The sequence below is a fragment of the Alosa sapidissima genome, chromosome 18, assembly GCF_018492685.1.
Source record: "Alosa sapidissima isolate fAloSap1 chromosome 18, fAloSap1.pri, whole genome shotgun sequence".
NCBI lineage: Eukaryota > Metazoa > Chordata > Actinopteri > Clupeiformes > Clupeidae > Alosa > Alosa sapidissima.
The window spans coordinates 3,140,915-3,162,906 of record NC_055974.1 but is presented as its reverse complement, the minus strand read 5'-3'; the positions used below and the strand labels follow the sequence as shown (position 1 = coordinate 3,162,906).

The window sequence follows — 21,992 nt, the reverse complement described above, 5'->3', positions numbered from 1 at the left end:
ACGATTTTCACATGAAATGTAATTCCCATTTCTTCTTGAAGCCGAAATAAATCTGAGAATGTTTATCGGACATGCTTGGTTTTTACTGCAGGTATGTTAATCTTATAATATCAATAGCTATAGGACCTAGGTACAATAATGTTACCGTTAGCATTGGTTGAGTGATGGAGGCCAATTTGATTGCATTTGTAGAAAACTATGCGGTTATACCAAGCAAATTGATAGCAGCACTAACTGTATCTTTCGACTGTCATCTCATTTGCTTATGACCATAACCTAGGCTACTAACAGGAGCTAAGTGAGTTAGCCACAACATGTTCGCTACGTGATGGTTTTAAATGGAAAATATATAGGCTACCTGAAAGATAACCTGACTATGATGCATCCTAAACACCGGGCTGGGACATTTCTGCTCAAAGTCTCAAAAAGCATCTGAGTCGACGTCCATTCCCAAACACCCATATTATATAGGCTAGCCTACTTCAATCCTCTATTTTCAAAGGTGATTCAAGTAAGGAAGAGCATGGCCCAAAGTAAAGTATCTAGGACTGAAACTACATAAATTCGTCAAAGTGAATCATTTGTGTCAACTCGCCGCAATGTAGATTTATTAACGCACCCGTAATGATCTACATCTCCATTTAAACCAAATGACAAAAATCATTCTTTGCGATGGATGATTTAGTACCAACGTTACACCGGTCCGATACAGTTTTGCCTATGGCTACCGCGAGACTGAGATGCTTTTTGTTTGTTCGAAGTGCGTGTTTAGGGTGTGAGAGGGGAGTCGATGTGCTTTGATTCCAGCTTGGTAGTTGTAGTCTATGCGATTAAAAAACACGTGTGTGTGAAGTATCCAAACAATGATAACGCTTTCATTATGGCTGCTTTAGCCACAGACCTTGAGCTACTGTACAGTGGATTGGGTTCCATTTAGAAGTGTCCACTTCATTCGCGCTTTCCGTGATTAACACAGCTGCGTGAAATGTATTACTACTGATATGCAAAACTATTAACTTTTCGCCAAGAGGTGGCAGCTTAAGTCTGATATTGTAAGCCATTGGTTCCCAAAGGAGATTTTATTTGGGTCGCCAGCATAGCCTAGTGACCATTTATGTTGTGTAATAGGCCTAGCATAGGGCCTACCTTATATAGTTTGTTAACAGTCACGGTTTTGTCATAACTCCTCTATGCATTTTTGCATTTAGAATAGCTCTGAAACCGGGGGGCGAACACGTCACAGGGGGGGGGGGGGGGGGCGCCAGTGCGTGGATATCTCAATCGCAAAATTAAACAATATTTCTATCGGGCGCCTACCATGGACTATAGGCTGGGTGAACTCAGCCTGATCTGCCGGCTATTTCTTTTTCGATTTCTTAAAAGATTGAGCTTGGTCTGGCGAAAGCCAGACTAACCATGGACCTCATAATTGCAAAATGCAAAGGAACATGAATCAGCCTATTATTTGCACAAACAATAACGGATGGTAGCTCTTCAACTTGGCCCATTAAAATGTGTATGAACAGTCTAGCAACGCATTTCATGAAGGCCCTTTTGGACATGTCAGTTATTTGCACCACTGGGTAAAACTACATTTTGTTTTAGACTATTGGTATTTAATTTGTGCATTGACAATAAAGCTGAATATCATATGAACTAGATGACTAAACTTATGCATATGTAGAAGAGGAAACATTCACAAAAATCCATGACATGACCTCTCTTCTTGATAGCTGTTGAAAACTGCATGGAACTGACAGGGATTGTTTTGTTTAATAATAAATAAATAAATAAATACATTATGCTGCTACCTTCTGCTTTTCCCAAATACAATGTAGCCTACAGGTGTACCTTTCATCAGTCCAGTTGCAATGGATGGACTGTGATGAACCAGGCGCGCGGGAACCTATTTTTGACCAGGGGTGCAAATAACAAAATAATGGATGTCCGACTATCCCCCCCCCCCCGGACATGTTTCGGATTTTGACTGCTAAATAGCCTACGTCATTTTAGTGCGGGTGATAGCGAGAAGTTTTATAAATACGTTCATACGTCCATTGGCTGCGCGCAGTTTGCAGGGAAACCAGCGCGAGAGATGATGTAAACGAACGGAGCGTCTACCAGAAAACACATGGAATTAGAAGAACGAATGGAGCCAGAGCAGGGAGCATAGACTGAAAGAGGAGGGAGTTAGCCAGTAAAGTAAAGTAAAGTAAAGTAAAAGGTACATAACACATGTACATAACACAAATACACCGTGTTACGAAATATTAACTAAATATTTAATTAAATGTTAAATATATTGGAATCTGAGGAGCTTGTAGGCGAAAATTTTCATTAAAAAGTTTCCTGATCAGTGATCACCACCACCAGACGCATCATGCACTGTGCATAGGGCACCAAGAGACAGAGAAGGGACCAACATTTAGCCAATAAATAGTAGCCGTACTGCAAACTGTTTTTCACTCGTTAGAGAAAGTATACAATGTCAACATGCACCAACAGCATGTTACATAAAGATGATACTTTTCGGGTCCTCTCTATAAAGATCCAACTTGAACGTAGGCCCTATGCTAGGCCTACTCCATTTAATTGAGGACGCATCTGAGCTCGCACGAGAGTCGAGCAACGAGTAAGAATGAACAGGTATGATAAGGGATCAGATTCCAAAAATAATTCAGTGGAAATGCATGGATTCCAGTTTCTTCCAGTAGCAGCAACTGGAATTCATGCATTTCCACTGAATTATTTTTGGAATCTGATCCCTTATCATACCTGTTCATTGTTACTCGTTGCTCGACTTATCGTGACTAAATTCAAGATGGCTGCAAACGCTAAACTTCGTGAAGATACTGTCTGTATAAATCGTCTTGTAAGTAAACTACCTTCAACTTTTTCAAAGTTCTCAGTGTCTCTTTTTAAATGTCAGGGCCCTCGGAAGTCTACCAATGAAGTGTGGAGATACATTGAGCCTCGTAAATGGGTGTAAAACAGTGATTTATTTGCATGGCTAGCCCGATGCCAAAGCACCACTATTGAAAAAGCTGTTGGTAGCATCGGCTAACTAGCGCCAGATTTTGGAGTGCAGAGGACAAGCCGAGATGGGCTATGAGACATACGTTCACACTCGGTATCATGTTTCAATACACTTTAGGTCAATATCACACCGGAATTCTCCTTTAAGTTAAGATTAAACTAAATGCGGCAGTGGTTGGGACAGACTTATGGGGGCGAGAAGAGAAATGAAGCAGGGGATGAGGATAGATAAATAGATAGATAGATAGATAGATACAGTATATAGATAGATATATAAACTCATAATTCTCTTATTTTCACCGGAAAAAAAATGGCTAGTAGAAATTCTGATTGGCTAGTAACTTTAGAAAGTTACCAGCCACATTGGCTGGTGATCAAAAAGGTTAGTTTAGAACCCTGGTTCTAGGAACACATTCTGTGATGATAACGTAACACCTCCAATTATCCCCACTTTTGTTCAGAAATTCTAAAACACTTCAAAATAACATTAGCTAAATGAACATTACATTTTTCAGTAGCCATAGGTGTGTAGATTTGAACAAAATCTGGTTTGGTTCTTAACGGGAGCATTTACTGCCTGAAATATCCGATTTTGCTTACCACGCTCGGAGTTATAGTGCTGGCCTGATGGGTCGCCTATTTACGCCGTTTCAACGGCACATGAACGGTTAGACCGAGAATTCTCGTCATAAAATGAAAATTCCACTGGAGCTCCAAGCGGTTGTGTACACGCAGGTACATAGCTAATTTAGATACACCTATGGTGTGGGTGGTTGCGTTTCTTTAGGAGTCCGCCGTCTTAGTTTGTATAGAAATGGATATTAAGTGACACATACACGCAAGACGGCGGAAATTCGGGACTGACGGTAATAGGGGGAGTTCCGATACAGTCTTGGTTAGATACGCAGACGACATCAGTCTTTCAAGATGCCTGGCCACCAAGTCCCTTCCATTAGATCCAACCATGTAACTCAAAGCCTAGCACCTAATTGAATGGGCCCTGCAAAACGACATGATGTTGAATAGGAAGAAGAGTTTCGAGGTGCAGATCACCAGTGTAAGAAAAGCCCCTATGATGACTAGGTATACTATTTAAAAAGTGGGGGAGCTTAGTTCCAGCACATTCCAGACCATACTGTAACTGCAGGGCTCTTGCCGCTGCGAGCTCCAGTGTTGTTTACTCGCCTCGCTGCCCCTCCGTATTTCGTGACCCAAAAAAAGCATCAGCAATCCAAACACCCATCTGGTGTCGACTAAATGGCTTTTTGAATACACTGTGTTCCTGTGACCTATGTGGTTTCACATGAACATTGTGACGTAATATAGGTCACATCAACATCAATAGGATGTGATATTCATCAAAGAAGCCCTTCACTAATAATGTCTAATAGAAACTAATAGAAAAAGCTGTACAACCACGCTGCATACCGTTTGTTATTTCTCTGTTCCCAGGCAGACCACTTTGGTTGTGTACGTGATGTCCTTCCTCGGGATGATTGTGTTCGCTTTTACGCTCAACGTAGGGTACTTGTGGGTTGTCTTCATCACTGCTGGAGCATTAGGGTGAGACTGCCAAGTCGACCTCAGACACCATAACACATTTTTTGGACCCTTGGTTTCTTGTTTTGAAAACTCTAGTGAACTGTCTTTAATGCTGTAACATGCTTTTGAGTCGCAGCAGAAATTCATGTCAGGAGCCTCAAGAGATTTAGTTAGTCTCTGTAGAATCTTCTGGAAGTTAGGACTATAGTCTGTTAAGCGATTCTTCCAAAGTTACACAACACCTAAATAGATGTTCAACTATTTTGGTCATCATTCATAATTTCTATGAAAGAGATATGCAGTGTTTTTCCAATGTCCACTTGTTTTGTATTGCCTTAGAATGTACAACCAACAGTTGTGCACTGAACCATGACATAATTGTGACATAGCTGAAGGAATGGCATCCATTAGGGTATGTTTCCATTTGAAGTTCACACAGTTGCACAATTTAGCCAGTGTGCCATTTTCTGACACTTGTTAACAGCCACAACTTATTAAGGAAATGTTTTGCACTAGACTCTCAAACAAGCACAGTCAGCCCACAGTCCAGCAGTCTCCAGTGTTTTTGGTAGCTTACTGGGTTTGTTAATGCATCATGTTTGTGTGTGAAGGTTTTTCATGACCGGCTACCTACCTCTTGGCTTTGAGTTTGCTGTGGAACTCACCTATCCAGAGTCGGAGGGCACATCGTCAGGGCTACTCAACTGCTCTGCTCAGGTGTGTGTGTGTGTGTGTGTGTACACTACAGTATGTACACTCCATATGTCCAAGCATTTGTGCAAGGCCTATTTGTTTGACTTTGTGTGCATGTGTGTGTACAGTAATAATGTGTGTGTTTATGATCATCTGTAGTACATTATAGCCAACTGTCTGTTTCCTCCATCAGGTTTTTGGCATCATCTTCATCATCTGCGAGGGAAAGATCATCGATTCCTACGGCAATCTGCCCGGCAACATTTTCCTCTGTGTTTTCTTGCTCATCGGCACAATCATGACTGGTACTATTACACATATCCATGATTTGGCACAATCACGCTATGTGACTAAGCACTTCACATTGAATGATGTATTTGTTGGACACTTACACAAAAATGTTAATTTATGATCGACAGAATGTACCCTAAAGAGCAGCATCAAACAGGGGTTTTTATGAACTAAAAGCTGTACAACCACGCTGCATAGCTTCAGGCAGGCAAGCGATAAAACCTTAATAGGATAATGACCTCAAAATCTAATAAGAGGCAATAGGCTAGACCTCAGGGGATAGACCATGCTTCCAGTTGAGTTCATATCACAGTTAAAATCTCAGTGTCAAACACATTTCGGATAATTTTAATAGTTTTCTTGAAACTTCAGTTGGTTCATGCTAGTTACAGGGTAATCTCATTTTGTTAACAATTACAGATTATGACTGTAGCATTAACACCCCTCAGCATGTTGCGTTTATATTTCTTTCTTGGTAAAACTCTATTTCCAGGTATTCCTTTTTCCATCTCTTTAGCCATTTTCCCTTCTCCTATCCCACGCTCTGGAGGTTTTGTCGGCCTCTGATGTTATGCATGTCACCGTGTTTATTGTAATAGCTGAATCACAGCGTGTTCCTGTTTGGCACGCCTGCATGCCTGCCAACACTTTCGAACAGATTCGAAAGTAGAACTCTATTTCCAGGTACAGTGTTGCTCGTGGGAGAGGAGAAAGTTCTAGAGAAATATGTGGTCTCATTAAATCTGCCAGGGCAAAAGCCATCTGTGTGGTAACAATGGCACGGTTTTGAACCGCTTACAAAGGCCAATGCTCTCAGCATAGCATTGCTATGCATGCACCACATTTATGATTCATCACAGAGAATGTGTTGAAATATTTTGAGTTACTGAACAACAAACTCCAGTAAAATGAAACGCCACCTCTGAAAAATCACTTGGAGAATGCTGGCCCCCGGTAGTCGACTTACCCGCCCTAGGCATTAGATTAGGTTGGGTTACGTTTGGGTTATATTGCCTAAACTCAATCCTCCATCAGTCAGACGTGGACTTACAGTATTTACAGTTTAGATGTACCTGAGCTTAAATCACAGTGAGCCTTAAAAAGCACCAGTCCTATTTTAACAAGCACATCTATTTAAAAACTGACAGAATTATGGCAGCAATGTGTAAGGATACACCATATAGAACAAGATTCATCATAGCATAACGCTGTCCTTTCTAACCTCCAGGGTAAGGGTGCAACATATATTGGTAGTGGTTTTATAGAAGTAAATCCAGAGTAGGCGTAGGAAGAGTATTGGCTGTGTCCATTTAGTGTTGATGAAAAACTGACATGGCAGACACTCATGAGAGGACCGCAGCGGGCGAGAGGGGCAAACGAGCTGGATTGTGGAATTAAAGATGGCAAGGTGCTGATCCAGTAAGTGTCCTATAGGTCAGTGAGGGGAATGAATAATCTGGCTGCTGTAGAAAGTCAATGAAGAATAACTAACAAAGGAGTTGCATGTGTCTTGCGGCGACCAGACGTGCTGCTGCACGAATGGTCTGTAATGGTCTCACTACACAAGCAGGAAGGCCAGCAAACACTATAACTATCAAACTATAGTCATTAGAGACAAGAAAGCCTGTCCTAACCTGACTCTTGCCAGATGAATTTCGTTCCGCCTAGCTCCATTCATCCATCTGGGATCGATCCATTGGAGTGGTGCTTCAGAAAGCGAGTCCTTGCATAAGATTGGATAAGCCACTTGTCCGTCATCTATTGACGTGCTACTTCAACCACTCACATCGAAGCCAACCCGTGATAACAGTCTCACAGTCGCTTCTACGCTATGTCACATCTATGAAACTCCCGCCCTGCATCCTGATTGGCTGAACCATAAAGTCGGTTGCAGAAATCACTCAATGGAAGAGGTCCCAGATGGATGTGAGTGAAGCTAGGCGGAGCTAAGCGGAACGACATTCATCTGGCTAGGGTCAGGTTAAGATGCCACAGGCACATAGCCTAGAAATCTAGACGCACCCTAGCGGCGGCAAATTAATTTGCTCAGCCTGTACGTCTAGTATCAAACCATAGGGATTTCTATTGGCTGACGCCGTGGACGTCATCCAATCACAGCACTCTATTTTGTTAGAGAGTCTTAAAGCGGGCTTAACAGGATAACGACAGTCCTGTGACATGAACAACAAGGAAGGTGGCTATGGCTAACAAAGAGCGGTTGTTTGAATTGGCGTTGCCGTCAACTTTGGAGGAGTTGGACTTTTCTTTGAAAGTCGAGCAACAGAATGCACTTAAGTCATTCCTTTTGAAGAAGGATGTATTTGCCGTTTTGCCGACCGGATACGGATATGGTCGTAGCGCTGGCCTATTGCATGCCTAGGCAGTTTGAAAGACAATTAAGAAATCAATTAAGAAGATCACCTCTTGGATTAAGCGAGGTGAATGGTTCGATTCCAGACTCCAGACACAACTACCTCTATTTTTTATATATATATGTCCTATATTTCTATTTTGATACATACATGTTCTATATTTCAGTCTTGCACTTTAATTTAATGTTTATTGTCTATGGCTATGTCTATAGTATGTCTATGTCTGTATTTAAAGTATGTCTATGTCTGCATGGGAAAGTAAGAAACGAAATTTCAATTCTTTGTATGACCAGTGCATGTAAAGAAATTGACAATAAAAGCCGACTTGACGACTCGACTTGACTTGACTTGACTTGATATAGGATGGCCTGCCAGGCTAACAGGCACAGCCAGTCAGATGGCTATTGAACATCATGCTTTTATATGTGAAGGACAACGAAAGGACTATTAATGACCAATGTAATCTCATGACCAGTGTTTTTTTCCCCCATTTTTTTTTCTCCTCCTAATTGAAAGGCATTATCAAGTCAGACCTGCGGAGACAGCAGGCAAATGCATTGGCCAAGGAAGCTGTGAGTATGACAGTCCTCAAATTGAGTGACAGTACCACCAACGTTTTGTGTGTGTGTGTGTTGTGTTCCTTGTCCAAAATAATCTTCAATTGAGCATGCAAGCTCATCCCCATTCTCCTCTGTGGTTAACATGTGCCCCTTGTGTTGTTTCCTCTCACTTGTTTTAAAGAGCGAACTCAAAAAGCCCCCACACATGGACGTGTAAGGTATAGATCTATTGCACGTTCTGAGGAGCATGCCATGCCGTAGCGCATTTGTCTTTTATAAGTGGTTGTCCATATGTTAGAGTAAAAACAATTTGATACCTAAAAGTTCAAATTAAAAGTACAAAACAAAATCAAATTGGCTATATGACATTGCACATAACACATGATGTTAGGATAGTATTGTAGATAATATTGTAACAACATATGACAGTTTGCTGTGGCATGCAAATAAATGACAGATGAATGATCCTGAAATAATATGTATAAGTATGCTAAACCAGGAAACCTAACACCTGTTTTTGGATATGATCTCTTAACTGATGCATAGATTACACTATTATGAGTCTAATTCAGTTATGAATTTTCACAGAAATAATCACTAGTTGAATGTTTGTGTTAATGTACATTCTTCCACCAATCAGCTCGCTTTAAAACAATGCCATGAACCATGTTTGCAGGACCCTCTTTTTGGATCCTCAGTGCCATCAAAAACCTCTGGTGACATTGACTGGGTACAGAGCACAGAGAACCTTATATGATGAAGACCCATGATCAGTGCTTGTCTTGAGGGGATGGGCACATCAGGTGCCCCTCTGGCCAGGTTCTGGGGCAGAGTTGTCAGCTACCATCTTTGCACAATACATCAGGCCAACCGATACAACTGTCAATGACTGTCAGTGACTGACTGGAAATCTCAATTCTGGTCAAATGAGAGCTACTTCACAGAACAAAAATGTCACACCTTTAGGGAAAAGGTTAAATAAAAAAATAATAATAATGGTCTTATCTTACACTCCCTTAAAGAGAGAGTGTTGCACACATACTGTGCAGTGATGGTGGATGTGTTGCTACATGGATGTGCTAAACAATGTCACCAGACGGTGTGAGAATGCTTCTGATGGTATGAGGTGTCTGTGTACCTTTCCTACCCTACCCATATACTGTATACTGTAAGTATAAGTATAATATACTCTTTTAATCCCGTGAGGGAAATTTGGTCTCTGCATGTATCCCAATCTGTGAATTAGTGAAACACACTCAGCACACAGTGAACACACAGTGAGGTGAAGCACACACTAATGGCGCTTCACCTCGGCGCTCGGGGAGCAGTGAGGGGTTAGGTGCCTTGCTCAAGGGCACTTCAGTCGTGCCTACTGGTCGGGGTTCGAACCGGCAACCCACCGGTTACAAGTCCGAAGCGCTAACCAGTAGGCTACGGCTGCCCCAACATTCATTGTGAACCACCTGCTGTTGTTGCATTATCCAACCCCACCCCTCTATCCCCCACCTCTTTTGCCAGACGGCGAAGGAACATCTCGAGGGGGCGGAATACGGCGCCACGGCTCTGGTCACCCCTCCACAGCCATGATCATTAAATCCCCTCACTCCCCCCCCACTCCCCCCACTCCCCTCTTCCCATTTGAACCCCCCTGTCCCTTAAATCTACACATCAACACCGCCATACCTAAGGTAGGAGCTGCCTGGCTGCTGATTTCCCACAGTCATTCCTTCACGCTTCTGATCCAATCCCCCTCCTCTCCCCACCCTCTCAGCCTCCCCTCTCTTGCTTCTAATCTGCTGGCTAATCATGTCAATCATGTTTACACACAATCACGTGCACACAGTACATTATACAGCCAAGACGCATTATAGTCAGGCATAGTTTTCACCATCTGAACATGAGTTAACATATTCTGTTAACATTATGCAGATGATGATGCCAAAGACTAGTAGATGTTGCAATAAGTCGCTGAGGTTATTCCATTAAGCTCTCGAGGTTATGCCATTAAGCACTCAAGCATTCTCATTCTCAAGTTTAGGAGTTTAACCGCCTCCCTGTGGCTAGCTAAAGAACTGCACATAGAGGGCAGGCACGTAAAGGAGAATTCTCACGTGCCATTAGACTCTAACAAAGTCCTTGTAGGCAGGTCCAGGTGTCCCCACTTGGCAGCCATCTTGGTAACACACTTTTGGGCAGTTATCAGGCAGCTATTTTCCTATTCAAATTAATGGGGAGGCATACAGGAAAGGGCGGGGTATGTGTAGACTACTGCCATATTGGCGTTACAAACTAACCCCATGCATTTCTATGGATGATTCTTTGAGTGCTGTGTCCCCTCATTAGAAAGTCTTAGACTATAATGAGTCAACTCCACTTTGTCACCCACTATCTAGTCAAGTAGAAGACTGTAGATTGCATTACAATTAATTATACTAGTGCAGTGCCCGTTCAAACATGCTATTCCTTTAGAAATCCCATAGCCCAATTACATGTCCGCAGGTAGGTCTGCTTTAAAAATAAGATGATGGGGGGGGAAACATTATTTCAGCTAAGCATTCAAAACTGAATATTATATGTTATAATAAATGAGCAGTGAGCAGAATCTAAGCATAGCTGCACTGACATTTCAAAATGACATAAGTTCAACAGCTGTTTTGAGTTAAGGCTATATGTTTAGCCTACTGAATAACTTCATGATAAAGTAGACAAACCATTTTGTGAAATGATGCATCATATGAAATTTTGGGACTCAAAAACAGTCTCTTGTAGCCTATAAAGATTGCTAATGTGTCGTCATCATAGCGTTTTCCCATTGGTGAACGCAAAGCATTTTGGGGATCCGCGGCAATTTATGCCCATGTAAACCAATGTAAACTGCCAAACATACCCATAATCTTGGTGTGTTTTAGCAACCTCTATAAGTGACATCGAGTGGTTGTGGTTAGCCCAACTGTGTTTATTCAATGCCCAGATTATCAAAGAGTCTTGAACCAGGGTTGTGCAAAATTCCAGAATTGAATTGAAACTGGCTCTTAAATTCCAATTCAATTCTTGAATTTCACTTGAGGTAGCAAACAGGAAGCAGAATTGCAATTCAAATTTTGCACAACCCTATCTTGAACACCATGTGGCTGCTCTGAAATCTTTGGTCGGTATAATGTACCATTCATAAGTCATGGAAATTCAGGTTTTTTGTCAGGGAAAGTCTTACAGTGGGAACAGTGTAGATAGTATGACACATTGGCATTAAATTGTGACCTTTACAATCTTTACATGCAGGGTTATTTATGTGATGCTATGAATGGGAAGCATTTAACTGCATTGTGTCTTTGCCATCTGTAGTATCCCTACTCTGACACACCTGTCTGAACTCAATCATGCTAGCCGTTATTAGTACAAGCCAGTCTGTTGACAAATGTTCAGAGTAGGGATTATGTTTAAAAAAGAAATTCCCCAGTAATCAAACTCATGACCTCAGTGGTGTTGGAGCACCAGTAAAAACATATTCATATGGTGTTGCATGTAGTGTTATCCCAAAATAGGGTCCATCATGTGATTTATAACGCTTGCAATATCCTAACACAAGTGTGTAAGGGCAAAGGCAAATGTACAATATGCATCACATCACACTCCAGGAGGAGGACACAAATGTGCCTGATGACAGCTATTAGAAAAAAAAAGAATTGTGGTCATGAATTGTGATATCACTGATTTATGAAAAAAATTGATTTCATAAATGTAGCAACATGACTAAAGTGAACTACAGTAGACAATACAAAAAAAATACATCAGCAGGTACAATTAAAAATGAGCAGTCATGCCTTTGTCTGAAAATAGCTGACAGGATATGATGGCCTCCGTGCTGCCAAACAGAACTGGGACAAGAGATATGTGGTATGTGGCACTAAATAATGTCATTCTTGCACACAGGCAAACCAGAACGGAACGCTTCCGTCGTCTGCCATTGTGACGGAAGCCAGACTGTAGAGAGGATGTGGGTGACTCCTTCTGTTGTACTGAGGGAAAACCACGTGTGCACAAAAAGATTTAAGGCTTTGAAAATCATCTCACAGCACAAAAAAATGGCCTCCAACAGCGGGACTCTTTTTCTGTTTAATATTTTTACCATTATTACAGTATTAGCATCATAAAAACTGTTCACTTGATTTTTTTCAGGTAATGAATGTTTGTAAATTCCAAATGTTTAGTGCCTAGTGTTCCGTTCAAAAATGATTTGTTTGTATAGATACATGGTTTTTTTTCTCTTCTAAACTATGTGCACAAAACAACAGCCATGGAAATCTTTCGTCAGGTTCTTATCAATAGAACTGGAAACTTCTTTATCTTCATGTTTAAGGGGTGTAGGATTTTATATTTAATTTGAAAGATGTATGTGTACTTTTTAGACTGAAGTTCCAAGAAAATATAATTGTGTCTTACAGTAGGTGTCAATCACTGTATTTGTTCCATAAAGCACACGACATTGATATTTTTTATATCACCTCTGTGAAGTGATTTTAAACATGCCACAAGTGTGTGACAATAATGATAACAAGTCAACATTTTTATATTGAAGTGCTTTTTGTCATTTTACATTTACTAATTGTTATTTGTATGGACAGAAAAACAAAGCGTAATAAATGAGTCAATTTCCTTAAGTCCTGCAAATTCTTCCTTCCAGTAGTGTCGGCCCAGCATAATGAAAAGTTAGCAGGAAAAATCTTGTGTTGGGTTTATGATTCGTGAAGTGTTTGAAGAAAAGTTGTCAACACTTTAGATAAGTTTTAATTGTACCTTCGCCAATATTGGGGACATTATAAAATTATTGGAACAGAAGTATGTTAATTTTACATGCAGCAAAGGTTTGCAAATATGGCCAATATTAAAAGCAAATGTTACATATTCAGGATGGTTGGGCCTGGACATGTGATTTTACCATATGTTATGGTAGCCTATACGGTTAACATGAGCTGCTGTGGCTGCATGTCATGGTAACCTACATGCTAAACATAAGCTGCTGAAGCCTTGAAGCCCAGCCAGACACTCACAGCAACCACATTCATAAAAGTGAAGATGTGTCTGACTGCTCGTGCCAGTGAGAACTTGCACTGCCAAATACATTCCAAGCTGGGGCTAGAACTGTAACTTGCCCAAATCTGGACAAATGCTATTGTTGACAGTGGGTTACTGTCTAGTGATGGTGCGTGAAAGGCATTGCAGGTGGTCTCTGAGCATGCATTCAATAGTTTCACTTTTTTCCTCACACCACACAACAGTGGTCGTCAGGTTGCTTGTTAATCAGAATGGTGTCGCTGAGGCACAGTCAAGCCAAGGGCAGTGGCAAAATTCAGGATTTCATTCAGACTTTACAAGGAAGACTGACACCATCTAGTGGTAGAGATAGGCATAAAAAGATAAGCTTGACACCAGTTGTTAATAGTATGCTGCTCTGTTTATCTATAATCTAATTAAACACATAAAGCAGGCACTCAATGTTGGGATGCTCAGAAGATATTTTGCAATCGTCATCAAGTCAGACAGCCAAACAATAATATCACTACGAAATTAAATGAATGAAATTACCCATGCATAAATGTAACCATGGCTTTTGAGTATGATTTATTTATGGTGGCTAGGAAAATTAAACTAATACAAATGATCAAAGTGGGTTGATAGGTATTTCTAGTCCTCTTTGGCACTGCAGCAGTTGAACTGAACTATTCAAAAAGGCTTTCTGTTGAGCTGACAGGTATACAGTAAGTTTACATTTCCCCCAACTTCTTGTGTCAGTTCATCAGCGACCTCAAATCTAGCACAATCTTCAAAGATATCATGTTAACCGTTTTGTGTGGTTGCAATCTCACCTCTCTTTAATGCTTCTCTTCTTTTTTCCTCTCCTGCTCTACCATGCTGTCACCTGCTGACTCAGAGGACAATGTGCTGGTAGCCTCTGGACTTTGACCATCAGCATCCAGATTCACCATCAAGTGCTCTGCCACAGCACTCTGTGTCAAAAAGAGAGAGAGAGAGACAGAAAGACAGACAGACAGAGAAACAGACAGCCTGGACTTCTAATTGGCTAATATTGTCCAACTTCTGCCTGACACCAAAATATGTCCAACATCTGTGTAGATTACATACACCATAAAACTCTATACCTATCCTGGGTTATACTGGTGAGGAATATGACATGGTTCTGATGGTCTGAATGTTCTTTCACCTGTGTGGAATGTTCTGAAACACTCTCTAGGTCTAGGTCCTCTTGTTCTCTCTTGCACTGGATGGGAGGCAGAGGGGCAACTGGGTTGCAGAATGCTCTCAGAAGGGGTGGGTTCAAAGGGAGGAGCTTGGCTGGCAATGGGGGTACTGTAGCTTGGATGGCAGAGGAGCGAGTTGTGATGGCAGTAGAGGGAGTTGTGATGGCAGATGAGGGAGCTTGGACAGCAGATGAGGGAGTTGTGATGGCAGATGAGGGAGCTTGGACAGCAGAGGAGGGAGTTGTGATGGCAGATGAGGGAGCTTGGACAGCAGAGGAGGGAGTTGTGATGGCAGATGAGGGAGTTGTAATGGCAGATGAGGGAGCTTGGACAGCAGAGGAGGGAGTTGTGATGGCAGAGGAGGGAGTTGTGATGGCAGATGAGGGAGTTGTGATGGCAGATGAGGGAGCTTGGACAGCAGAGGAGGGAGTTGTGATGGCAGATGAGGGAGCTTGGACAGCAGAGGAGGGAGTTGTGATGGCAGATGAGGGAGCTTGGACAGCAGAGAAGGGAGTTGTGATGGCAGATGAGGGAGCTTGGACAGCAGAGGAGGGAGTTGTGATGGCAGATGAGGGAGCTTGGACAGCAGAGGAGGGAGTTGTGATGGCAGTAGAGGGAGCTTGGATGGCAGAGCCAGTGTTGCAGCACTCTGTATTGTTGAAAAACAGCATCTTGTAAAAATTGACAACACTACAAGGGTGAAAGGCTGTACTTCTGATACTAATGCACCAACAATGACAGGAGCTAGGGTGTTCCTTTCCTCCGCATCCTCTATCATACATAACTTATGAGTACTGTGCTATCTTAGGAAATGTTACATTATGAACTAGACACTAACATTGTGACAAGATAAATCAATGTTCTTGCGTCCTCCATTTTCTGCTGTATTCCAGAGCTGAGTGACTCTGGCCACTGCGTCTCTGCTCTGCTGCCTGGTGATGGTGTCCAAGTGTAAAACTTGCTCCCTCCATGTTGCACACTCCAAGCTGTCCTCTTCTTCCTCTCTTCTTACACTCCTCAAGCTCCACCATTCTCATGTGGTCAAGGGAATGCATTACCTTGGGTAGCTGAGCAATAGCCTCGTTGAGCATTGCACACTCTCCTTCTTCCCTTATTTGATGGGAGATGTGTTTCTTTACCTCGTTCCATTTCTCCATTTCCGTGACCCGCATCTCTTTACCCTCCAGCAGGACTGCTAACTTCCTCTCTCTTTCCCCCTGTCTGCTCCTCATCACTTGCTTCATCTCTCTCCTCATGCTTTCTATGGCCACCTTCAAAGCCTGTTCTTGACCTGTTGCAGCATCCCGCACAACCTTCAGAGTCTCACCCCTGAGGTCCAAATGAAGCCTTGGTGAGCTAAGGGTGAGAAGTCTGAGGTTCTGAAGAGCGATGCATGCGTTCGAGATCCTCGGCAGAAATAAATTTGGGTACTATCTCAGAAATTCCCCTAAAGTTTGATGCCTCAGCTTCGACTTCAAGCAGCCCGTGTTCTGTCCATGTTTGGAAGCACCTACCTGTGCGAACAGATGTTTTCTGTCATGAATCTGAACAAGACCAGCCACAGATCACGCATCACCGATGACAATCTCCACGCTGTTTTACGGATTGCTACAGCACAAGACCTAGGCTACATACAGTATAATATACTTCAATTGAATTCAATGGTTGTGCATGCATTTTGTTTGTTTTGTGTTTGTTGAGCTTGATCAATGGATGAAGGATGCTGAATGTGTTTCAGTGTGGATGATTGACTTACTAGGCATCTGTGAGATAATTCAGTTATTTTATTTTTTCAAAATGCAGGTATTCACAACAAAATGTTAAAAAATATATATATTCATATTCCCAATGACAGCAATCGGGTTGTGTTGACAAATAATCCAGGACACGTGTGAAAATTAAAAGCACCATGTCTGGTGAAACTGGCTAACATGCTACGCCTAGTAGGCCAATTTCAGTGCTGAAAATATGGGAATAATGACTTTTAATTTGAAATCAATACCCATTGGAATTATTGTTATCCATAGACTGTAAAAGGGTGTAATAGGGAAGAGTCTCTAGTATCCATATATGGAGGAATTCCTCTGTCAAATGAATTGTGAGCAATAGGGACCAATTTCAGTGCTGAAAGGTTTCATAATCTACAATATATGGACTTTTATTTGACATTTATGTAAATGTTCTCCGATGGAATTGTTCATGGGTGGTGTCATATTAAAGAGGGGAGTCTGTATCCATAAATGGAGGAATTTCAAATTAGTTTTGAGCAAAAGCGACCAATGTCAGTGCTGAAAATAGTGCAAAAAAAGTTGATGATGACTTTTAAATTGAATTAAATCCCCATTTTCTTTGATGAAATTGTTCATGGGTAGTGTCGTGGTGGAATTTCTAATAGCTACTGATTTATCTACTCTATTTATCAAAGGATTCAAAAATGGAGTCACTAGAAACATAATATATCTAGAGGCTATTATAAGTCTGTGAAGACTGCCTGTTCATCTGCTACTGCTTGGCTGGCGAATGCCTGTCATCTCGGAAATGCAGTCAACACTGCCCCCTGACGGTAGAAAATTGCAATATTTAAGGTGGAATTTAAGGTGGAATAGAAACTTCATCCAAACTTCATTCATTCACAACTCCACCACATTTTGACTCTGGGGCCAACTTCAGCTTTGTCAAGTAGTTTTGTTTCTCCGTCATGTGAAGCCTAATTGTTATCTGGCCGTTTTTTTTTTTTTTATTTACCTGTGGACTTTGGTTTCTCTGTTATGCCCATAGACTGTATAAAATAGGTTATGCCACAGTAAAATCCGGCATTCAAATTTAACAATTTCCTCCACTACATTTGGCACTTAATTAATTTCGATTGACAACAGGAAAATAAATTATTTCTAATTTATGAATGTATTTTGTTCAAAATGTATGTTGAAATAAATATAAATACAGATCAATATCTCTTACTTTTTTTACCAGCAGCCTTCTTAGCTTCAGGTTCAGCAACAGTTGAAGGCCTATCAGTTGCAGTGGCTGTTCCCTCATCATTGTTTCATTGTCTTCACCTGTGCCTTGTTTCCCAGTGTATTTAAGCCCTTACCTCTGTGTCAGTCTTTGTTTATGTTTGATGTATTCACTGTCTGTTTGCTTGTTTCCCTGGTTTTGTGTAAGTAAAGAGCCTCTTGATTTTGTAGTTCCCCTGTTTGCTGTGCATTTGGGTCCATCGTTACACTGAGCATATCGGCATTTCTCCATATTATATTTCGGATGCAGCAAGACATTTTAAACTATTATGAACATACTGTATAGAAGTATACAGATTTAGCTGCAAGGAATGCTCTAGTAGCCTAAATATAGTTCTCTGCCAGGAAATAAACAGATTCTGTTTGTTTTTGTATCTCTCTTCTAAACTTGCTTTTTAGCTGGAACCGGATGTGCTGACATGGATGAGCCCAGGGCTGCAAGTAGGCCATTTTAATCTGCATTTTATTTAGATGCTGAAGCAGTTTATCACATTAAAAGTGGTGCTTTCTTAAAAAAAAGTAAAACATTTAATTGGAGTGAAATCTGATTGTTTGTTTGCATGTAACTGCACTGAGTGACTGACATAAGTAATCAGACACTTTACACAAAGGCCTACTAAGTAGAAACACCTCTGGCAGAAATTACAGCCTAGATTTGGAGATTTTTCCACCATTGTTCTGTGCAGATCTTATACTTTCTGAATGCAATGGTTCAGCATGACAATCAATGTAGAAATAGAAATCATATGCTAAATTTCACATCACAGCATTATTTAATCAAGTGATTGCTGTGAATATGACTGCGGAAGCTTCCAGATCCTCTTTCGCTCCTTACAGCACCTGTCTCTTCCCACAGTACTTCCACAGACCCAGACAACGTTATCCACTCTCCTGCCCCTCCTGGACTACATATCCCAGCTTCCCATGCTTCTTCCAGTGCCTGCTCTCCTGTGGCTTCCCAGTGCGATCTTCTTTTCCAAGCGCCACCTGACTGCTATAGGCATCCTCCAGGACCGCGTAGCCCTGGGAGGTGTAGCTAGCCTCACATAAATGGCGACTGTCACCGTGAAGATGAATGTGAGCACATGTTTCTCCACATATACTGTGTGTGTGTGTGTGTGTGTGTGTGTGTGTGTGTTTCTCCACATATACTTTGTGTGTGTGTGTGTTTCTCCACATATACTGTGTGTGTGTGTGTGTGTTTCTCCACATATACTGTGTGTGTGTGTGTGTTTCTCCACATATACTGTGTGTGTGTGTATGTTTCTCCACATATACTGTGTGTGTGTGTGTGTGTGTGTGTGTGTGTGTGTGTGTGTTTCTCCACATATACTGTGTGTGTGTGTGTGTGTGTGTGTGTGTGTGTGTGTGTGTGTGTTTCTCCACATATACTGTGTGTGTGTGTTTCTCCACATATACTGTGTGTGTGTGTGTGTGTGTGTGTGTGTATGTATGTTTCTCCACATATACTCTGTGTGTGTGTGTGTGTGTGTGTGTGTGTGTGTGTGTGTGTGTGTGTGTGTGTGTATGTATGTTTCTCCACATATACTCTGTGTGTGTGTGTGTGTGTGTGTGTGTGTATGTATGTTTCTCCACATATACTCTGTGTGTGTGTGTGTGTGTATGTGTGTTTCTCCACATATACTCTGTGTGTGTGTGTGTGTGTGTGTATGTATGTTTCTCCACATATACTCTGTGTGTGTGTGTGTGTGTGTGTGTGTGTGTGTGTGTGTGTGTGTGTGTGTATGTATGTTTCTCCACATATACTCTGTGTGTGTGTGTGTGTGTGTGTATGTGTGTTTCTCCACATATACTCTGTGTGTGTGTGTGTGTGTGTGTGTGTGTATGTATGTTTCTCCACATATACTGTGTGTGTGTGTTTCTCACCTGACTCCTCCACATGCCTTTCCTGACACTCATCTTCCCGTCCTTCCACATCTGGGTCATGCCTGTGGCAGAGTCCCAGGTGGCACACAGGCTGGTCCAGGGATAGAGCTTCCCAAACGAGGGCACCTCCGCTACGGGGTAGAGGGTCTTGGACGCCTGACCCACCGTCAGCTCGTACCCCCACATGTCGGCTGTTGACCTCACGGTCAGGGTGGCGCTGTTGCTCATGGTCATGGTGAAGAGGGCAGTACCGGGCACAGATTCACTGATGATGCGCAGGCAAACAGTGAACGCCCGGGTGTCTTGGTAATGGGGGAAGCCCTACACTACACTCCCAGATATCACACTGAACATGCGGCCAGTCAGGTCTATGCACAGCAACACACAAACAAACATACATACATGCATACATGCATACATGCATACAGTATCAGTTCTCATAATGTACAGCTATTATACTGTATCTAAAAATAACAAATGTGGCTTAATACTTAAGATATAAAGAATAAGATATAATATTATAATGAACACATAATGATCTCATACACACAAATACACACTCTTGGGAACATATGAATAAATATACACATGTACACATTGAAAGTTATACTGGTTAGGTGTTTGTATGTGACTTGTTTTTTTGTTACCTTGACCTGCGGAAGGGCTTGATCCGGGCATCTCCAATCTGTGTTTTAATAGGAACAATGTGGATTACATTACAAACCATAAAATTACCCTTTGGGAAATCCCCCATGCAATCAACCATCATTATTTACATACATATGTGGTAACACTTTACCTGGATAGTTCACCTACAGAGACTTTACAGATGATTGTTGAAATTCAAGTTCACTTTTTAGATTTGTTGTTTACTGCAACAACCTCACCTTGACCAAACCCAACCCAACCCAACCCCAAGACTAACCGATAGATTGTTGTGCATGTCACGGTAGCCAGCTGGTCCATAGTTGTGCAGTATGTACATTGTGTAAACCTCGCTCCCGAACAAGGGCGTATCAAGCTTTTTAAAAGTGTGGGGGTTCTGGGATGGGGAAGTGAAATAATCCCGGCCAAATTATAAATAACTCCCTACATTTTCTGAACATAATTTAGGCAAATAAAAACATAATAGCCTACTGTTAAAGCAACAAATACAATTTTGTATTTATACTCCTTGGTATCATGGGCAGATTATGAGCCACTTGGCCCCTGGACACAGACATGAAAATGGCCCCCCTGCCCACTTCAGAAAGTTAGAACATTTACATGTATTCATTTACACTTTTCATTTGAACACTTTTCATGAGAACATTTACATGTTCATTTCACTTTTCATCCAAAGTGACTTACATACAGTATGTTAATTCTATTAAAAGGGACTATACTGACTCCAGAGCAACTTTGACAGCCATAAGTTTAATTATTATAAGATTTAAAACTCATTTGCTCTCAACAAGGGAAAGCCTACAGTTAAACAGTTAAATGTAAGTGAAGGTGCAAACATGAATAGGCCTACAAAATGAGGCATACTACACATCACAAGAAAGATCAACACTAGCATCATGGACGAGCTAGCATCCTGGGATTTTAGCTCGATTACTAGCACGCTCGACTCCCCATCCGAGGTGTTGCTGTTTGCTGGTTCGAGTCTGAGCGTGTGCAGGGCTGAGCCGTATAATTAAACACAACACAGAGGTTACATTAACAGAGTGTCAGATTTATATGTTTAGAATCTGAGCAACTGTAGTCTAGGAGTAAAGTAAAGTGTGACCTATTTTCTTTTTTTATAAACAGGCATTGAAAATAAAGAGGTCTGTGTGTATGTACATGTGTGAGTGTGTGCGTGCGCACGCTAATAGGAGCCAGTTTCTCAAAAATGGTTAGTTCATATGCACACCCAAACACATGGTTGAACCCACTTCCCCACATGATGATGTTTCCTGGTCTTCCCCCGTACTTGAGAAGTAATCCAGACTATGTAGTTGTAGTGTAGTAGCTGTGACTTACTAAGCCACTTGGGTTTTGCACGCTACTGTAAAGTTAATCACAATAAAATGTGAACACATTGCTATGAATTGTTATTGAAGAGGCCTTTATAGCTTTGTGTGAAGATTTGTGTGTATGTGTGTGTGTCTCTGTATGTGTGTGAGAAAGAGAGTAGAAGGCAGACCTGTGAGAAGAAATTATGATTGTCATAGGCTTAGGGTTATGTTAGCTTCAAGAAATTAAAAATGATCAGTCTCCCGATCTCCAAATAATAAAAAAAAAATATATGTTTACAAACATATGAATTTAGAAAATGTACTAACAAATAGGCTATGTCCCCTTTACCAAGTT

The 21,992-nt window shown here is 41.5% G+C and overlaps 1 protein-coding gene and 1 long non-coding RNA gene across 6 annotated transcripts in view; both read left to right on the top strand.

The window, feature by feature from the left end:
- The window catches only part of LOC121690065 (feline leukemia virus subgroup C receptor-related protein 2-like), a 30,904-nt gene extending 17,752 nt beyond the window's left edge, over positions 1–13,152 (top strand). For 2 of the 5 annotated variants that reach the window (XM_042070401.1, XM_042070398.1), the window contains exons 6-9: positions 4,489–4,599; positions 5,190–5,295; positions 5,465–5,576; positions 8,451–8,668. In XM_042070401.1, coding sequence (XP_041926335.1) covers positions 4,489–4,599; positions 5,190–5,295; positions 5,465–5,576; positions 8,451–8,599 — 478 coding nt within the window. In that variant the 3' untranslated portion in view covers positions 8,600–8,668. The other 3 variants (XR_006024981.1, XM_042070399.1, XM_042070400.1) reach the window with 3 other exon arrangements.
- Positions 13,153–17,830: 4,678 nt separating this feature from the next.
- Positions 17,831–20,404, top strand: LOC121690399. The gene is made up of 4 exons (XR_006025057.1): positions 17,831–17,911; positions 18,168–18,209; positions 18,625–18,845; positions 19,727–20,404. It is a non-coding gene; the product is annotated as an uncharacterized LOC121690399 (long non-coding RNA).
- The last annotated feature ends 1,588 nt before the right edge of the window (positions 20,405–21,992 follow it).